Source organism: Elgaria multicarinata, chromosome 19, assembly GCF_023053635.1.
Source record: "Elgaria multicarinata webbii isolate HBS135686 ecotype San Diego chromosome 19, rElgMul1.1.pri, whole genome shotgun sequence".
Lineage (NCBI taxonomy): Eukaryota > Metazoa > Chordata > Lepidosauria > Squamata > Anguidae > Elgaria > Elgaria multicarinata.
In genome coordinates this window covers 17,039,513-17,059,671 of record NC_086189.1, presented here as the reverse complement: position 1 = coordinate 17,059,671, position 20,159 = coordinate 17,039,513, and the positions used below count along the sequence as shown (strand labels likewise).

Here is a 20,159-nt window from a genome sequence, read left to right as displayed (position 1 = left end):
GCTCTTTGCAACAGGTGGGCTGTGCATGTGTGTGTGTGTGTGTAGCCTTCTGCCTAGAAAAGCGGGTCGTGTGAATGCTGCATGGCGCGTGTACGGCTGCTGCTGCGCAGGTCAAGCCCTCCCCCAATTCGGATCTGATGCCCTCCCCCCCAATTCGGAGTCCATCCGGAGTGAGCCGGCTGGCTGGCTGGCTTCCCAGGCCCGTGCAAGAGAGGATCCCCCGGAGGAGGCGCGGCGTCGCCACGTTGTCTTCCTGAAGCTGCTGCTGCTGCGCCCCGGCGGCGTCCTGGGCCCCCCCTCACCGCGGCTGAGCCGCCCGGGGCAGCACCCCTGCCAGGGGGGGCAGAGGCGGCGGGGGCTCGCTGGCCCCTTGAAGTCCGTGGATGAGGATGCGCGGCACCAGCGGCCGCTGGAGCGCCGGCGGGGGCGCGCTGGGCCCGCGGTAGAGATAGAGGGCCGCGCCCGGGTCGAGGTTGGACACCAGGCTCTGCGGGTAGAAGTAGGGCGACGGGAACATCCGCTGCAGGGCCGAGTAGTTCCCGGCTTCGGCCAGCAGCTCCAGGCCCACCGCCGTCTGCCGTTTCCACTTGGTCCTGGAGCGGCGAGAGGGAAACAAAGACACCCAAAGGGAGGCGCTCAGTTGGGCCACGTGGCAAGGACCTCCCGTGCGCTCGCGCGCGCGCTTGGGGGGGGCATTCACACGTGCACTTGGCGCACACGGGTGTTCAGCTGCACGTGTGAATGGGCCTCCTTTAAATAATATTAGCCTTAACAAACAAATAAATAATAAATAAGGCGGCTTCTGTTTTACGTTCATTTGGTCGGCCGGTTCTTCTTGCCTCTAGTTTGAGCAGCAAAGAGAATCCTAACTAGATGCACGTCTGCTGGGAAGTGAGTCCCCGTGCAGTCCATTGGGATTTGCTCTCGGGCAAGATGTGTATCGGATTGCAGCCCGGGTGCGATCCGATAAAAGACACCCCCACTCCTGCATCCCAAGTCCTGTAAGAGGCAAATCTGCATAAAACCTGCGTATGTTCATTGATATGTATAATATGCCCATTTAGAAATAATAATGACGCTTTCTTTTAAATTTCAGGGGCGGCAGAGCCGGCCCATTTATTCCGCCTCCGATTCGTTGCAAATAAAACAAGTTTGTCAATTAATTTGCACCCTGACCCAAATCAATCCAAACCAATGGGAAAAGTGTGTGTGTGTGTTTGTGTGTGTGTGTGTATTGCAGCATGTGGGAGGTGGAAAGTTAAAGCTTCCCTCTCCAGTTTCACCATCCTTGAAAATCCTCCCCCTCCCCGGCATGGGCATAACGCTGAGCAAAAAGCAGTTCAGTTGGCACCAAGGCTCTGTGCAATCGTTCCAGAGCACTGAGTAATTGGTTCGGGGCCCATGCCCCATGTACCCAGGCCTACCAACGCCTCTTGGTATCACAAACCATCTGCTGTTTATTGCCTGCATTTGGCAATCGCTTGCTCGCTTTTGCACGCTTCACACATGCTCTAACCTCCTGGGATTCCTGTATGTGTGCGTTTAGCTGCACATGTGAATGGGCTCCATTGAAAAAGGCTTGCGTTTTAGGTGACAGGATCTAGGAGTTCTTCTAGATGCCTGAATTTATTTATTCAAACTGACATTTAGGCCTCCTTTCTGGGGGCTCCGATTTCGGTAGAGCAGTGAATCCATTCTGGGTTTTCATAGCAACCAGCCAAGGCTGTAAAGGAGCTATCCAAGGTGCTGAACCTATGCTGGGTTGGGGTTCAGCACCTTGGACAGCTCAGAATTCTGGTTGGTTCTGACTAAAACCCAGAATGGATTCGCAACCCCACTGAAATTGGAGCCACTGGCTTCCACTGGAGGCATACAAGATTAAAAAAAAAAAACCCAACACAAAACTGTGCCTGATCAAATACAATAGAAAAGCAACACATAAATATTCAGTTTTTTGTTTTTTTAAAAAAAAGTGATTAAAAACAGATAACACCAAAAAAACACCTGCAACCCACACAGACTATGGGAGGGCCAGCGAAAACCGGTGGGTCTTCTGAGACTTCCTGATCACCTGCAATAAATGAGGCTGACAATCTCCTGATGGAATCAGATTCCAGAGGTGCGGGGCCGCCAGTGAGAAGGCCCTGTCCCTTGTACTCACCAGCCTATCCGTCCTTAGCAGTGGGCAAAGGCCCAAGAGCCACTGCGTGTTACAATGGGTAAAGGGCACAACCCTGTATATGTCTAGACAGAAAAAAGCCCTACGACTCCGATGGCCGGCTGGGGCATGTTGGGAGTTGTAGGACTTCTGTCTGTATAAACATGCAACAAAAAACAACCCTACACAACCCATTAGCTAAAAAAAACAGCCAAACAAAACCAACAAACATCATATATATCTGTTTAAGAGTTCATCACCCGCCTTTTTGCCCAAATAGGATGTCCATTGAATGAGAGCCAATCCTGGTTGACTGAGGATACTGATAAATATTGTATTGAGGGGACGTGACAGTTTTTCTCTGTGGTGTGTTAGATCTGCAATGGAGGCCCATAAGAATCTGCCTTAGATCTAGAGTCATCTCTAGGTAGGGCTGGAAAAACTCCTGCTGGAAACTATGGGTTCACACGATAAGGCAACTCATACTCAAGGTGGAGTGTGGGTTGTCATTATACCATGAGTTATTGTGTTGTGTGAGCCCAGATGTGCTGACAAACCATGGCTTCTTAACCACAGTTCACAAACGAACAACAAACCATGGCTCCTCTTTGTGGGTTGTTCATGGTTAACAAGCCATGGTTTGTTAGCACACCTGGGTTCACACAACATAACAACCCACAGATTAACACTAACCCACACTCAACCATAGTTCGTTAACTACGAACAACTCCTAGTTCACAACCAAACAACAAACCATGGGTCCTCTACATGGATTGTTCGTGATTAACAAACTACGGTTTGTTATCAAGGCTGGGTTCATACAATACAATAACCAACAGTTTAATAACAACCCACACTCAATCCAGACTCGATCATGGTTTGGTAACCATGAACAACGCTGCTGCATTTAAAAAAAATACCAAAAATGATGGCTGCATGACCACAGAACAAGCCCACAGCAGCTAGAGTGTCACCGAAATGTGTGGGACACTCTAGGCTGAGAAATTTGGTGGTTTGGGGAAACGGGTGTTGGAACCTGGGGAGCCAGATGTCAGACAATTTTGGATTGCAAGACCCTCAGTATTTAACATTCATCAAGCACAAAGCAAGATGGAGGTGAAATACAGCCACCAGCATTGCTTGTGTGTGCAATAGCTAACATTTTCAAATCTTTACCTTCTTTTTCTTTTCAAAAACCGCCTGATTGAAAATGTCTCCTGAGAATGAGCCTTTGCTCTACATCCTTGCCCAAGAAGGGCTTTGATATTAAAAGCGACACTTTGCCCATGAGTAGTTCAGTCTTAAAGTCCGGGGAATCGAGGCGGAAACAGACAAATGTCAACAACTTCCTTGCTGGTGTACAACATGACAAGTTCTTCCACATCAACACCGAATTGCCATCAATGTAACATGAGCTTTGCAGCTCCGGGCACAAGGATGTTCCACCAAATGTGATTGTGCGTTGTTACCCACTGGCAGATGTTTATGTGACAATCACATTAAATATAGCTATAAAAGGTATGTATTTATACCTTGCATTTGTTTATTTTATCATTGGTTGCACTGATTTTTTTATCATTTTATCATTCAAAACAGCACTTTAAATTGGGCTAAGGGCTCTTGTACCTTTAATAATGGTACACCTGCTGAAATTCTGTTTTTACAGAGCTATTAAAGGTGCAGGAGCCCCTGTCCTCTTCTGCATCTGGCCACCCTAGTTGTTAATCTCCTGGCCAGTAGACTACATCAAGTACATATTACCCTCGGTCACAACAATATGGTAAATTATGCCCATAAACTCTGCCCTGTTTAGGTTTTTTTTTCTCTTTACAGTGCAATCATATACATGCCTACTCACAAGTAAACCCTATTAAGTTCAATGGGGCCTGCTCCCTTGTAAGCAGGTATAGAATTGCAACTTTAATCTTTGTTTTTGTTTTTGTTTTACTTTGGTTTAAAATGTTCGGTTTAGTTAAATCATGGAATTCACTGCCACAAGATGTAGTGATGGCCACCAATTTGGATGGCTTGAAAAGGGGGACTGGGCAAATTCCTGGAGGAGAAGGCTAGCAGTGGCTACTAGTCCTGATTGCTCTCTGTTACCTCCAGTATCAGAGGCACACACACACACACACACACACACACACACACACACACACACAGAGGACACCTTAAACCATGGCTTTAACCATGTTGGTTAAGCCAGAATGCCAGGCCGTCTTCAGAAGATACCTTAAACCATGGATTTAACCACAGTGAATAAGCCGTTTTGCTTTATTCACCATGGTTAAAGGTGTGGTTTAAGGTGTCTTCTGAACACAGCCTGGCTTGCTGGCTTAACCACCATGGTTGAAGCCATGGTTTAAGGTGTCTTCTGAACGGGGCCAATGAGAGCGAGCGAGCGAGAGAGAGAATGTGTGTGTATGTACATGTCAGAGAGAGAGAGAGAGAGTCAGTGTGAAGAAAAAAGAAAGCACAACAAATTGTATGTGCATGTGAGAGAGAAATTGGTTGTGTGCATCTGTGACAGAGAGAGAAAGAGAGAGAGAGAGAGAGAGAGAGAGAGAGAGAGAGAGAGAGAGAGTCAGTCAGTCATTGGGGGCTTGAAGACATTCAAAGAATGGCAAAGGGTGTTGAAACTGACCAGCCATCTTGGGCCGCTCCGTTCCCCTGAATTTTATGTGTTGCGATGATGCTCTGTGCGCACACAACACATTGACGAACACTAGCACCAGCCAACCCCGCAGGTCACGTGCCGGATGTGGGCAGTGGGGCGGGGCGGGGGGCAACCCCACCACCTCAAATCAAACCGCCTCCATTCCTTTATCTTGTCGTTGGCTGCCGCCGAAGCGCTTGAAGACCTATTTTCCTGAGTAAATTATTCATCGTCATAATAATTGTGTAATTACTGTAACTGCTGTTAATTATTGATGCCCAAAGCAGTAATTGGTATTTATTATTAATGGGCCAGTGTGTTATGCGCTGTTGTGTGTTTAGCTTAAAAACGTGGAGATTTTTTTATTTTATTTTTTGCGTCTCCTTTTCTCCACCCTCCCAAATTAAATGGCTGGTTTCTCTCTTTGCCTTCAAGCCCCAAACAGTCCTTCTGCCAGGGGAAATTGGCCTAAGGGCTGGGAAGCAACAAGTATTGGGGACAAATCACTGGTAGGGATTTAAAATCAACAACCAACAAGAAAAAAGCACATGGGACAACTAAATCGAAGCCTTTTTAAAAAAGTAAAAACAGATGAAAGAAAAAGAGATGTACTGAAAACACGCACACACACTGTCGCCTTGAGAAATTTCCCGCAACCTCCAAATGAGTTGGGCCCCACTGATTTCATTTGCACTTTATTTAAAATTATTTTTACGCCGCCTTTAAGAGAGGAGCCCTCTCAAGGCGGCGCAGAAGATTAAAAGAGAAAATATTCTCAGCTGCCTGAAAAACTTTTTATTATGCCCAACGTGTTTCGGATAAGTCTTGCCTTCCTTCCTTCCTTTCTGCTGATCTTTCTCCAAGAGCGTCATCACACCGGGGAGAATCGCGTTTGCTTACCGTCGCTTCTCTGCCCACACATTTGTCCCTCATGACTTCCTCTTTTGAAAGAGGAAATAAACAAAGGGCGTGCGGGGCTGGAGGAGCCCGGGAGGCAGATGATGTCGTGAGAGGGACCTGTGAAAATCCCTGAGTGCCCAGCAATGAGCGTGCAACAAAAAGCTCATCTGATGGAACTCCAAATGTGTGACCATCCTCCTTCACATTGCTTTTTTTGTCTTAAAACACTCAAAGGCTTATTTGACTTTATTTAAAATTATTTTTACACCACCTTTGAGGGTGGACCACTTTCAAGGTGGTGAGCAAGATTAAAAAGCAGACGCAAAGTGGATATAATAAAAATCAATGAATCCATAAGAAATAGAGGTTACCAATGGAAATCAACAAGAATAAGAATTTACCAATAGAACTAGCAGCTCAGACATTTGGAGAGTGTTTCCCAGCCTGTTGCTCTCCAGATGTGTTGGACTACAATACCCCGGGGGATTTTGGGAGTTGGAGTCCAGCGCATGGGGGCACTCAGTTGGGGGGGAAGGCTGAATTTGGGTAAGATCACCTTGTTGGAGGATTCTGGGAGTTGTAGTGAAACACATATGGAAGGCACCAAGCTAGCGAAGAACTGGCTAAGGAAGCATTGAGAACATCAGAACATCAGAAGATCCCTGCTGGATCAGACCAAGGGTCCATCTAGTCCAGCGTTCTGTTCAACTAGATGTCCACCTGGGAAGATCACAAGCAGGACATGAGTGCCACTGCACCCTCCAACCCATGTACCCCAGCTATGGTGTACATGGGTATACTGTCTCTGATACTTGAGGTGGCATGGAGCCATCAGGACTAGTAGCCATGGATAGCCTTCTCCAGGAATTTGCCCAATCCCCTCTTCAAGCCCTCCAAGTTGGTGGCCATCACTACATCTGATGGACATGAATTCCATTGTTTTACTCTGCTCTGTGTGAAGAAGTCCTTCCTTTGATGGCCTTGTAGGTCCTTTCCAACTCTGCTATTCTATGATTCTATGATCTGTCCTGAATCTCCCATTGATCTGCTTCATGGGATAATGACCCCTTTGGGGTCTAGTATGATGAGAGAGGGAGAAGAATTTCTCCCTGTCCACCTCCTCCATGTGAGGCATAACAAGGGCACCTGTGAGCCCAGTCTCAGTCAGACCAGAAATTAGTTTTCAGGTACCTCACACACGAATCTTTCCGCATACAAATCTGCTGTTTCTTCCACCCCCAGCACACAAGCTGTCTCGATTTCTGCAGCCTCACTTAAGAGAAAATAAAGAAACAAAAAAACCTTTTTCATGTCCCTGTGGTTGTGAGTAAGCCATGGAGAAGTGGGACGCTGATCTATTCGGAATCCCTGAGAGATCTCTTGGTGAATCCAGATCTGTTTTCTCTCTCTCCCTGCCCAACCCTGGCCTAGAAGTGGGAAGAGTTAAAATCTCTCCTTCCTGATCCACTTGGATGGGCCTTTTTCTTTGTGTTTTGAACTTCATTTCCTCTCCTTGTGCTAGCTGGCCATAATGATTTCAGTAAAGATAGAGCTGTGCTCATGAAGAGGTCAGGCGGAAAGGCAGATGATGACCAGCAACAATTTATTTACAATGGCTTTGGAGCCAAGCCACTGAAATCAAATCAGTTAGTCATGACTTACTCATAACACGGCCAAGCCTGGATCCAAGCTACTGAAAATTATTATTGTAATTATTATTATTCATCAACGTCATCTTGCCTTTCTGCCTAACCTCTCCCGGAGCATAGATATTAGAGTATTTTTTGAACAACAACAACATAAAAGCTACGCTCAGGAAGTGATTAGGCAAAAGCGAATTATTATTATTATTATTATTATTATTATTATTATTATTATTATTATTGCAACAGCTGTGCTCAGGAAGAGGTTAGGGGGATATAAGTCCCATTGAATGCAATGGATCTGCTTTCAAGTAAGGCTCTCTCTGGCTTTGTCACCCTGTCATTTTTGGACCCAATCCTGGTGCGTGGCAACGTCCTGTTCATCAGCGGTAGGCAGTCTGTGCCATAATCTATCATAAATCTTACTTAGAGTAACCCCATTGAAATGAATGGGTCTTAATTTAGTCATGACTAACATTCCATTTATTTCCCTAGGCCAACTTTAAATAGGTTTTAAGATGGATTTTGCCCCTGGTGCCCTGCAGAGGTTTTTGGACTACAGTTCCCATCAGCACCAGTTAGCATGGGCAATGGTCAGGAACTATGTGGGTTAATCCAAAACACTTGGATTGTACCAGTATGCCTTTTCATGCTGTAAATGATATTATTTTGCACAACTGAAAATTTATTTTGACCGTGCCCCTGCCTTTGATATCAACATCTTGCGATTTTTTCTGGACCCAGGTGTGTGTGTGTGTGTGTGAGAGAGAGAGAGAGAGAGAGAGAGAGAGAGTGTATACCTGCTGAGATTCCCTCTTCTGCACAACTCTTAAAAGCTCAGGAGCCTGTTCGCTTTTGCATCTGGCCACCCTATACTCTACACACGCTCAGAGGCATTCTTGCCTCCCATTACTACTTTACATGCTCTTTAGTTCAGCTATAGCCCTAAAAAAAATAAAGAAACTTTGGGGACTGAGCCCTGGCGGAAATGAAGCCATGTTTGCATGTAGGAAGTTGTTGGCCCTTTTGAAAAAAATAAAATAAAATCCACCCCTGTTCTTTTGCCTTTGCCAAAGGTTGAGCAATAGAAGTAGCTAAAAGTTTCCCTGGTGTGGTGGAGAATGTGTCGCTGGATTTTTCAGGCTTCAGTTAAAAGCATAGGAGTGAAAAGAAAAGAAAGTGGGCAATCTTGTATGAATGGTTCACACACTCTTCAGATTGAATATTGCAACTAGTGTTGATTTGTTTGATTTATAAAGCCTTTCCGACTCAAAATAACAATAATAAGACCAAGATAGTGGGGAGAAGCCTTCATTAAAACCATCATTAAAAATAACGGAACGAAAAGTACCATTAAAAACACAGCCACAAAAGAACATGAATCCGCGTCTACGTTGGTGTGTCTTACAGGAACAAAAGGAGAAAGGTTTTATTTTGAAGTGAAATGTGCCAAGCTGTGTGTTCCTGTGAACATAATGTCCAATTGCCAGGGCATCGCCAGAGTGTATTGCAGCCTTATCCAACCTGGCATTGGACTACAATCCCCACAATCCCCCAGCCAGCTGGCTACAGGATTATGGGAGCTGTAGTCCCAACACATCTGGAATTTGGGGGAGTTTGGTATACAAACACCAATTAATGACATGAAAGGTGCAATCCTATGCCTGATTAGATAGAAAAAAGTCCTACAACTGGGAATTGTAGGACCTTTTTCTGTCTAAACAGGCATAGGATTGCACTCTGAACTTTTTTAAAAAACTCTTTTTTGGAGGGTGGGGTAGCGGAAGAGATTCGGTACAGACAGCTACCAACTTCAATCCCGGTTACCAAAATGTGATAACCATCTGAGCCTGTTTGGCGAAGGTGGTTTCTCCGTTCATTTCGACACCAAGTCCTATTTCATTTCAGCATGTCTGGATTTGACACAGGCACGCAGGCGCTGGCTGGGAAACCAGCCGGCATGAAAGCCTGAGGGGACACGGGGTGTTAGGATGAGTGGAGGCGTACAAATCTTAGATTTGTTTTCGTGATTAGATCCTAGTGTTTCGTGCTGTTTACAACACAGAGACTCTTCTAGGTTGGTTGGGGGAAACGAGAGAGTTCACACGTTACGTTGAACTATGGATACACTCAAACACGTGGCATGCGAAGAGACAGATGGGGGCGGTTTGGTGGTTGGGGACACCCCACCCACCCCACATACACAACCTATACGCACGCACAACCCTTTGTAAGGATGTATTGATATATTTATGAATAATTCCTATATACCACGGTATAATCAAATCTCTAAGGATTTGTTAATTTATACCACTTATATATCGCTCAATATAATAAAGTCTCTAAGGCCACCTAAATTTCCTATTTCCCCGGTGGTTGGCCCTCTTTCTATCCATTGTAGCAAGGAGGTGTTGGTGAGGCACAGTGCATTTTGTAGCCAAAATGAAAAGAATAAAATCAGAATAATTCTGAACAGCTACCCCGGGGTAATTACCACCCATTCACTCCCCTTCCCATAACCCCCTAAGGGAGGCTGGACTTCCCACCTCAGGCACACCGAGAGAGATTTAAAGAGCTGGGTGTGTCAGGAACACCCTTCTATCCTAAGTGTTGCGGATGGTTTGGGTAATTCCGACTCCGGGGGGGGGGGGGGAGCGATTAATCCGAAGTAAGGGATCCGAAGGGTGCCTCGGTTTTACCTTCTGTTCTGGTACCACGTCTTCACTTGGGTGTCGGTGAGGTTGAGCGAGGCGGCCAGCTCCATCCTGTCTTGCACGCTCAAGTATTTCTGCCGCTCGAAACTCCGCTCCAGCTGTGCCAACTGGTGATCCGTGAAGGCCGTGCGCGCTTTCCGGGGTTTCTTCAGCCGCACCGGAGGGCTTTCCCTGGAGCTGGAAATCTCTCGGTCCCCTTCTTCTTTCACTGAAAGAGAGAGAGAGACAGAGAGAGAGGCTGAGTTCAGACGACACGCTAATCAAAGGTTGTTTCCCCTTCTGTTCCTATTACCGCCCCAGTTGGTCGTCCGAACTCAGCCAGAGAGAGAGAGAAACGTGTCACGGAAAGAACGACCTTCCTGTGGGGAGTTGTGGGCTCGGAGGAGACCAGAAGCCACGGTGATGGGCGCAAGTCACTGCACAGTTTCTCTGGGGAGGCTAGCCGGAGTCCAAAGCCTGTTGACTTGGAACTAACCTCCCTTTCCTGGGCCAGATCTTCACAAAGTAGGATATAACACTTCGAAAACGTTTTGAAAACCGTATATAGACTGTGTCCCGGTCCTCAACAGTTGTCACTCCTGTTATAAACTGTTTTAAAGCAGTAGTGTAGATCCCGCCCAGGAAATGGTGCATTCGGGCTCCATCCTACGTGTGTTTACTCGGAAGTAAGCCCCACTTGACGCGCAGTCGAAGGGCTCATCCTTAGCCCTATCTGTAAACCCAGTTAAGGCTGGCTGAATGGATTTAAGGCAATTGACTTTCATGAGGACTAGTAGCGAAAATTCCAATTAGCCTCTAGGTCCTGGGATACGGGTTGTTGGGTTGTTTTTTTAATGTATTTGCCTTCAGTGGTTTGTATTCCTTTTAAAAAGAATACTGTTATTGCGGCATTCCGGGGATATTAAATCATATCTACACATAGACGGTAATATATCGCATTTGATATCCAATACGAAAGATCTAAAGTTTAAAGCTTCTAAGATCCATTCCCGTTGGTGGAAGAGAGTTACGCGTTAAAACCCTTTTATTTACTTAATAAATAAGTTTCTACCCTGTCTTTTAGGGTAAGCTGTAAACAGAAAGATATTGTTTAGCACTTAACTTTGATTGGATTCTGCCCAAAATGTCCATAGAGTAGAATTTATAAATATTATTTATAATTCTTGGATGGTGGAGATATCCAAACTCAGAAGACCTTCTTACAAAGTTTTTTTTTTCTTACAAACTCCCCCCTCCCCTACGTTGGAGGGACGGAGACACCATATTAATTCATGTTGTTAGTCTTAAAAAATCCCAGAAAAAAATAGTGGCCTTAGAAAGATAAAATACTTAGTTTGAGGGAATAAGGATTCCTAGTAGATAAACTCCGACCGAGGCTATTCCACTTACTTGAGAGTAAGTCCCATTGAATTCTGCAACTCTATCCCCATTTACTTGGAAGTAAGCCTTGTTGAATTCGATGGGACTTACTTCTGAGTAGACTCATTTTCTTAGGACTGCTGACATTCGCCTGATCTTCTTTACTCAGAAGTCTTTAGGGGATTGCGCTGTTACTTCCGAGTAAATACGGGGAAGGATCGGGGCCACGCGAGTCAGAAGTCCCGAGGAAATGACTGCATTTCTTCAACATAATCTCGAAGAAAACGAAGCAAGGCGTGCCATTCCTTAAGAAAAACCGCGGCCAGCTAATAGTGGGTTACAACTTACACAAAAATCCTGGGGACTCAAGACCACACGTCCTTTAGAGGAAATCCCAGGCTAGCCACGGGGCTTACTCACGAGTAAGCGGAGGTGTGCCGCTCAGAAGAGGGACGTGGCCTACAAGTACCCTGGAAGCACCCTTACCTGGGTGTAAACGTGCCTAGGATCGGACTCTACGAACCGGATCAGGGACAAATTGGAGGGAAAGGGTCTTTTTATTTCTACAACCGTCTCAAAAAAATTGGGGTGCGGGCACTGCACTGTGCTTCGGCCTCGCCCGGCCCCCCTTAAGTGTGAACTCAATTCTACCAATTCGGATTAAGCGAGGAGTCGTTCTTTGCAATGGAGCTTCTCGCAACTGGCCTTCCAAACGAATAAATACGCAAATCTATCCGGAAAGAGGAATGCGAAATCCATACAGATTTACCATAGGGACACGATGGTCCTTTTTGGTCAGTGGGGCAGAAGAACCGAAAGATCCCCCTTCCCGTGGAAACAAATATAAACGAAATAATCAACATTTCAGTACTTGCTTTAAAAAAAATAATAATTCCCCCTTTTTTTTTTGTAGGGGAGAGGTACCTCTGAAAAAGGGCTCTTCCTAGAGACATGTGTGGCAGGTGATGCAATCCAGGAGAAAGTTGAGCCGTTTGAAGGCCTCATCCTTGGGGAGGAAGTCTCACTGATGACTATATGGGACTTCCTTCCTTCCAGGTAAAGAACTTCGACGTGCCCCCATTTTGAACCCCTCACCTGATTTCTGTGCATGCTCACTTAGAAATAAATCCAGCTTACTGAATTCTGTCAGGCTTACTCTGGAGTAAGTATAATGCTTGGTTGGCGTCCATCCAGTGGAGGCTGGTGGCTCCTAGTTCAGTGGGGTGGTGAATCCACCCTGGGTTTCAGGCAGAACCAGCCAGAACTCTGAAGGAATGGTCCAAAGCGCTGAACCCGACCCTCAAATGGGTCCAGAACCTTGGATAGCTTCTTTAGAGTTCTGGATGAAGCCCAGAATGGATTCACAGCCGGTAACACCAAGGTTCCCTCACCCTCATTACAGTAAATGAAAGTATTTCAAGATGAGACAACCATGGATGTTTTCGATATTGTTATCCGTTAGGAATGACTTCAGGAAGAAATGTGTGGTCCCAAACTCATCCACTGAGAAAAACAAACAAACTCTCAATCCACCAGAACTGAAGCAAAAGCTAAGCCAAGTTTTTAAGAGAAAATTATCATCCCGTTAGTACCCTGCCCAACCGCCAAGGAGCTGAGTGGGACATGGATATTCCCCCCCCACACAACAACCCTGCCAGGTAGGTAAGGCGAGGTGTCAGCAAGAGCCCTAAGCAAGAATTCGAACTCTTGTCTCCCCAGTGGAAACGTGAAATCTGCTAACCACTTGATGCAGTTTCTTCACAGCATATAGCTTCACTTTTCCAAAGTGAGAGACAATAATATCAGACAACTTTGCTCCAAAGAGAGGCTTATTATTATTATTATTATTATTATTATTATTATTATTATTATTATTATTGTTCAAAGAAAAAGGAACCATGAACCCTATATTTAACATAAGGCTTTTGGGGTTTAATTAAAAAAGAATGGTGACCTTGGGGAAGAATTTTTTTTTTAATTTTTTGTAGTAACCCTGAAAAGATTTTGTGTGTGTGGGGGGTGGTGGATTTGTTGGTTTCAAAGTTACAGGGGAAACTGTTCAAATTATTTGATTTACACACCCGGGCCGAATCTATTTCGGAGTACCTTGAGGACTAGCGGGTGGAATAACTAAAGTTAAGTAGCAAGGAAAATTAACCTTCTGCTTCTCTCTCTCTTCAGCCCCCCCTAATTTTCTCCCTTTCTTTGTAGCCAGACAAATTTCCGCGCTGCAAATGTAAAGTGGCTTGAAACTGGTTTAATCATGAGGCTCTCAGGATGGATGGATGGATAGCTATAGATAGATAGATAGATTTCCCATCCCTTTACCCAGAATTACATTTTCGAGACCCTCCCGGGCCGCTTCCCCGTTCAATCCGGATTGAAACCAGTTTATCTTTTATTCTATTTGTGGGTCGGACGAGTGGAGAGATTTCCTGGGAGAATTCCGGCGCTGGCGCAAGGACCCCTTACGGATCCCTCTTCTGGGATTCCCCCCTTTCCTCCGCCCCCCACCCCAGGCCTTTATCTCTGTCTTTAAAGGGATTATAATTACATACAGCAGGCTTCGGTTCATATAAATTGGCTGCATTATTATTATTATTATTATTATTATTATTATTTAAAAACAACACAGGGGTTTATGATAAATTTCATTGTGGAAGGTTTTAGAAGCGACACGACTCATCCTCCACGCGCGTTGATTTCTCTCTGTTGGAAGACAATAATCCACTTAATTGAGCCACGAGGGAGGGGGCGGGCGGCGCTTCAACCAGAAAGCGAGTCCAAGGGCGTCGGAAGGGACATCTCTTAAACATGAGACGCTCCTTCGTCCAAGGAAGGAGACTCCAAGAAGGATGCTCTTCCCTGAACCCCCCCTCAACAAGGAGGGTGGGAAGAGAGAGACGGGGGGGGGGTCGTTGAATTAGTGGCCTGTGACCTCTGCAGAAATTTGGGAGAAGCGCTCGCTTCGTCGTTTTCATTAGGGCTTTGATGGGTCAGATCTTAAGCTGGGAAAGTTTGGGGGGGTCAGATGTGTGTGTGGGGGCGTTAAGGGATCAGGCAGATGAGAAAGAGCGTGATCCTGGCGTGGGGGGGGCAAGGGGGGAGATTGCAGAATGGAGAGGTCGAGGTTTGGAAAATGGGAGAAAGGACCAGGGTGGAATTTGGGGGTGGGGGGGGGAGAGAGGTCCTCTGAGAGAGACAGAGAGATGGAGAGAAAGATCAAAGGAGGGAAGAGAAAGGGGGAAGTGGGGAGGGGGGAAGGAAGGAAGGAGAAAAGAAAATGTGATGGAGAGAAAAAGATAGGATTGAAGGGAAGAAAAAGGTGGTGGGGGAAGGAAGCCTGGAGGAAAAAGATAAAAGAGAAAGAGAGAAAGAGAGAGAAGGAGAAAAAAGAAAGAGAAAAAGACAAATCAGATGGAAAGGTAAGATTGAATGAGTGAGAAAAGAAAGAAAGAAAGAAAAAGGGATGAAAAAGAAATGAAGGAACGAGAGAAAGAAGGAGAAGAAGAAAGAGAGGAAGGAAGAGAGATGGGAGGAAAGGGATGAGAGGAAGGAAGGAGAGAAGGAGAAAGGGAGCCGGGGAGAGAGAAGCGTCCCTGTGGTTCCCTCTGTATTTCCACGACTTTAAGACAAGAAAAGACCCAGGAAGGGGGATGCAAAGGTCCGGATCACCAAGACGGGAGAAGTGCAGAAGGGGCAGCTAAAACCCAACGAAACTTCCACGTCTTCTTCCTCAGCAGCGGACGGGGCAGAAATTTCGATCCTCCGCCAGACTTTTGGAAAGATATTTTCGAAGTTTGGACGCAGGAAAGACGGGGGAGGAGGAGGAGGAGGAGGAGGAGGAGGAGGAGGAGGAGGCTGAAGGCCCTCGCCTTCTTTCTGGTGGCTCAGCAGGGCTGGTTGGGCCCACAGAAGGAGTTAGGGAGGTTAGAGAGGAGGGTAGGCGTGCCTAGCAGTTACACCCTGAAGCTGGATGGCCCTTCGGTCTATTCTGTTTTCTGTCACTTTGAAATTAAATTAAAGCCCAGGCAGCCTTTACTTGGAGAGTAAGCACCCACTGACACACGGGCGGGGATCGCTTCAGAGTAACCACGCAAGGGACCAGGCTGCAGTCCAATGCACACTTACTTGGGAATCAGCCCCATTGAACACAGTAGGGCTTTCTTCCGAGTAAACACATGCCTAGGGATTGCGCTACACGGGGTTATTTGGAGAAGCGGGGGATCAGGACCTGGAGGCATCAGCCGAAAGCGATGCAGCCTGTCCAAACAGAGATCCATGGAACCCGATCGTGTTCTGGGTCTCTTTTCCATTCTGTCAGTTCCTCCTCCAATGGTGTCATCTTTTTTTGGAAAATCCTGCTCTCTCCCCGGGAGGTAAAGCTTCCCTTAGGACCCCAATCCACGGCGCATCTTAACTGGGAAGCAAGGCTCCTCGTCTTTGCTTTCAATGGGGCTTACTCGTGAGCAAGCTGTGCCTTAGGAGGGCAGCCTTACAACTAATCCGGTTTTGTTGGTCAGTTTCAGGACAATTGTGGTTTAGCAAAGCAACCGCTCACATAGCGAATTCTACCGAGCAAGAGAAGGTATTTCTCGTCATCTCTTGATGTCTTTGCTTGGCTTTGGAGAGAGATGGGATTTGGGGGGTGGGGGAGAAAAGAGGAGGGCATGGGATGCTAAACAATTCAGAAATAGTCCCCCTCCCCTTCCATCTTGGCTGTATTTCTCCAGTCTGCTGGCGTCAGTTTCATTTTCACTCTTTGTAAATTGCATTTCAGTTTGGACATTTCTCTTTTGATTGAGAAGTCAAAACCCGAAACAAAACAGGGGAACCCGCCATGCACACAAGGTAAAAATAAAAGCCCATTGAAAGGTTGAGAAGTTTTCAGCCAGGACCATCATTTGAATCCATGAAAACATAGATATTTATTCATTCCGTGATTCCCGACCTCTTATATTCCTAAACATACCACCACCATCTAAGCAAAACAATCAAGAAATCAAGCAAACAAGCAATTATAATTCATTTCTCGGTTATGCGCAGGGCGCTTAGGCATCCTTATTTGCGAGTAAGCGGCACTGAAAGACAGAATTACTTTTGAGTAAAAACACGCATAGGATTGCTGTGCAATTTACCTTTGGGTAAGTTCTATTGAAGTCTGATACTATGCTGTGTTTTACTCAGAATTCATTCCCCACCCTATTTTCTCAATGGAACTTACTCGCAAGTAAGTGTGTATAGGTGATCACGCTTCCTCGGTAAAACAGAGCAAAAACTAAACATGTCATCGAGGTCATTTGGCACTTACTTCTGAGTAAACATGACTAGGATCGGGTTTGAAAAGGCATTTTACTGTGGGACAGTGTACTTGTTTTTAAAAATGAAAAAGAATGGGTGTTTTGTAGAAAGTTATATTTTGAGAGAGAGAGAGAGAGAGAGAGAATCCTCTTTCTTCCAGCAAACTTTTTAAATAAATGTCAAAGATCTTTCTTTTGATGTCTCTTGGAACACAAATAGGCTTAATTTTCAAGAAACGAGCAAGCTGTGCCTATCTCTCTGGACAACTGGTCTCTGGCCCATTCAAATATTACTGGGCTCGTGAGCTCATTGCCACATTATCTGGCGCTCTCCCGTTGGAAAGATTTCCAGGGAAGAAGGGCGGACTCAAGGGGAAAACAGCCATAATTTCGGGAATGATTAGAAATGATAGGAAATCCAATGTCGCCGAAGCAATCCACGCTTCTGTCTGGAACCGAATGTAGTTGTGATCCACTTGACAAGTTGTATCGATTGCTTTGTCAAAAGCATTCGCACCCCAACCAAATAATTGTGGCAATATCGATAACTCCTTTTCTCTTCTAGTAAACACCTTATATATTCTGGAGGTTTTCGTCATTTCTTTTTCTCTAGCTTTATTTACTATAAATCAGAAGATAAAATCAGGTTTTCCTTGGTGATGGTGGAAAATTAAATAGCTCTGTCTGTCTGCGTGTGTAAACCAGTTTAAAACCTGCAACTGGGCAAATCCTGCAGATGGCAACATGTGAAGTTCACCTTTTGCATCAACTGCAGCATAAAAAAATTGGCCCTAATTTGATTTTTGTTGTGGTTTTGTTTTATGCTTTCTTGTAGGCTGGAAAAAGACACAAATACACAACCGATTCTCACATCCTCACCCCAACACTGAAATTTCTGTCTGAACATTTCAAAATCCTCTCGGTTTGTTACTAATTCCTGGGCAATCACAAAAAAGAGGGGACCAAATCTAGGCGATCCAAATTTTATCCTGTTCCCCCCCCCACACTCTCCTTGGCTTTCCTCTTTTGAAAAAGAGAAACTCCTTTTGGTACCTTTAGGGTTAGAGGCAGTATATTTCTCAGTGCCAAATGTTTGGCGACAAAGACAAGCCTCTGTTAGAAACAACTGGTTTTTATTTGTATTTTGGGGGTATTCCTACAGTGCAAGAAAGAACAGTTTAGAAGTGGAGAAAGAGAGATAAGGACTTATTATTATTATTATTATTATTATTATTATTATTATTATTATTATTATTATTATTCCGCCTTTTGCTCAATACTGAGAATTCACTTTGGGTTTCAGCCAAAACTATCCAGGGTGCTGAACCCTTAATCCCCAAATAGGATCAGCAGCTTGGAGAGCTTCTTTAGAGTTCTGCCTGAAACGCAGAATGGATTCGCCACCCAATTGACATTGGAGCCACCAGCCCCCGCTGGAAGGAGAACAGGTAAACTGGGTGAGCCGTGCTGGTCCAGAAGGAAGAGAAATGCTCCCTACCTTTGTATTCCGAATCCGAAGAGGAATTGCTGCTGCTCTTGTCCATCTTCTCTCGAAAATCCTCGCCGGCCTTAGTGGGGATTCGAACCTGCGTCTCTTGTGGGCTCTGTCCATTGGTGCTCGAATAAGGTGCGCAGGCGGCCAAAGGCTTACAATCGGCCAAAATGTCCCTGATTAAGAAGGAGGAGGTCACTGTTCTGGATTGGGAAGGGGCTGAGATCTGCCCCCCTGGCAGGTGAGCCTCCAGGCCCACGGCTGCCACACCTTGTCTATGGGCTACAGCCTCCAAGCAGTCCCTCCCGGGCGAGTGAGGCGACGGGCAGCCGCTGCTGATCTCCGAGCGGGGGCTGAGTTCCAGAGGGGACCGGCCTTCGCCCATCAGCGAGTCCCCTTTGGGCAGGGCCGGGCTCCCGGATCGATGCGACAGGATGGAATCGATCCCGAATCCGTTGGAACCTTCCATGGCGTTCAGGGTGACATTGACCTGCCGTTCGGATCGAGCGAGAGCGAGGGTGCAGATGCAAGCGAAGGAAATTGCTTAACCACAATTCCTGGTCAGCATTTAAGATCCAAGGTGCTGTCCCTCTTGGCAATTGGCATCCAGGCTAGCTACAGGCGAAAGGGGGAGGAAGGAAGGAAGGAAAGAAAGAAAGAAAGAAAGGAAATGAGAAAAGAAAAGGACGAGAGGCATGGAGAACGTCAAACTTTGCTTGGGGACAAAGTCCCAGACAGCCAGATCCTAAGTATGTTTACTCAGAAGAAAGTGCCACCGAGTACAATAGGGCTTACTCCCAAGTAAGGATGTCGAGGATCACAGCTTAATTTGATCCGATCCCCTCCGATAATTCACCCGCCACCCTGAGACCGCATCTGCAGGAAAGGACTTTTATAAAGCAAAACAAAAACATTCCCGCCAACTTTTAACTAGTTCCTAACAACCATCGAAAGGAAAACCGGAGACCGAAGCACAAGCGAAGGGGCTGGTATAACAGAAGGAAGGAAAAGTCCTGCTTTGGATAGGAGAGGCTACAGGGGGAGAGTTTCAGCACCACGGACAGCGCACGGAAACCCGGTTTCTCTCTCTAAGCAGGAGAACAACGGCCCCAAAACTTCAAGGGAGAGAGTGAAATAAACCTGGAGGACAGACAGCCAACGCCTGAAAGGCTTGGCGACCGAAGGAAATTTCAGCACCTCCGAAAGCGCCCAGGAAGGAGGCTTGGGGTCGCGGCAGCTACGCCACCGCTTGCCATGATCGAGGACTTTCCAAGTAGCTTCCCAGCAAGTTCTCCAGACGCTGGAGGCGAACTCGGAGCGCGTCGCGTCGTTTCAGCACCAAGGACAGCTCCGCCCGCTGAGACGTTCCTCTCTCTCTCTCTCCCTTTTTTTAATTCAGCACACGCATACGCCCTCAACTTGTGTCGCTTTAGTTTGGGATTTCTTCTTCCTCCTCTATCTTTTTTCTTTTCTCTTTTTTTTTAACCAAGATCCCAAGTCCACGTGCCCCACAGCCACCCTCCTGATTGGCCAGCCAGCTTTTAGGGTGATGTCACACACACACACACACAGACTACGGGAACTTGATCTTTCCTCGGTTTGATTAAAAGAGACACTGAATTAATTACAGCCCAGATCCAACTGTTAACAGGCAATTTCCGCCCTGTTTCCTATCATTACGCCACTGATGAAGTTCTAAATGGGGTTATTAGCAATGTGGGGACGGGCGGGGGGAGCGAAAAAAGGCCTGGTTCTAAGCGCGCGCAGGCGTGAATTCGGGTGCATTTTTTAAACGAGTTATTTTTGGTTCACATTTAGCTGAATCATTCTCCCTTCATGGTGCTGATGAAAGTTTTTTTTAAATTTTTGTTGTTGCGGGGTGAGTTTTCTGTATTAAATGAAAGATTAATTAAATAAAAGCCAGGCCTGCCTTTTTT

The 20,159-nt window shown here is 46.1% G+C and overlaps 1 protein-coding gene across 1 annotated transcript; it reads right to left on the bottom strand.

Moving 5' to 3' along the window:
- Positions 1-298: 298 nt before the first annotated feature.
- Positions 299-18,727, bottom strand: BARHL1 (BarH like homeobox 1). The gene is made up of 3 exons (XM_063144634.1): positions 18,229-18,727; positions 10,057-10,279; positions 299-593 (listed from the first exon to the last, which is right to left on the bottom strand). The coding sequence occupies exons 1-3, from the start codon at positions 18,689-18,691 to the stop codon at positions 299-301; spliced, it is 981 nt and encodes a 326-aa protein (XP_063000704.1). The 5' UTR covers positions 18,692-18,727.
- Positions 18,728-20,159: the final 1,432 nt, after the last annotated feature.

Excerpts from the sequence above, each read along its gene's own strand:
- BARHL1 (XM_063144634.1), bottom strand. The coding sequence starts at position 18,691 with ATGGAAGGTTCCAACGGATTCGGGATCGATTCCATCCTGTCGCATCGA. Across the intron at positions 10,280-18,228 it reads TTCGGATTCGGAATACAAAG|TGAAAGAAGAAGGGGACCGA; the intron begins GTAGGGAGCATT and ends TCTCTCTTTCAG. Across the intron at positions 594-10,056 it reads ACGTGGTACCAGAACAGAAG|GACCAAGTGGAAACGGCAGA; the intron begins GTAAAACCGAGG and ends TCGCCGCTCCAG.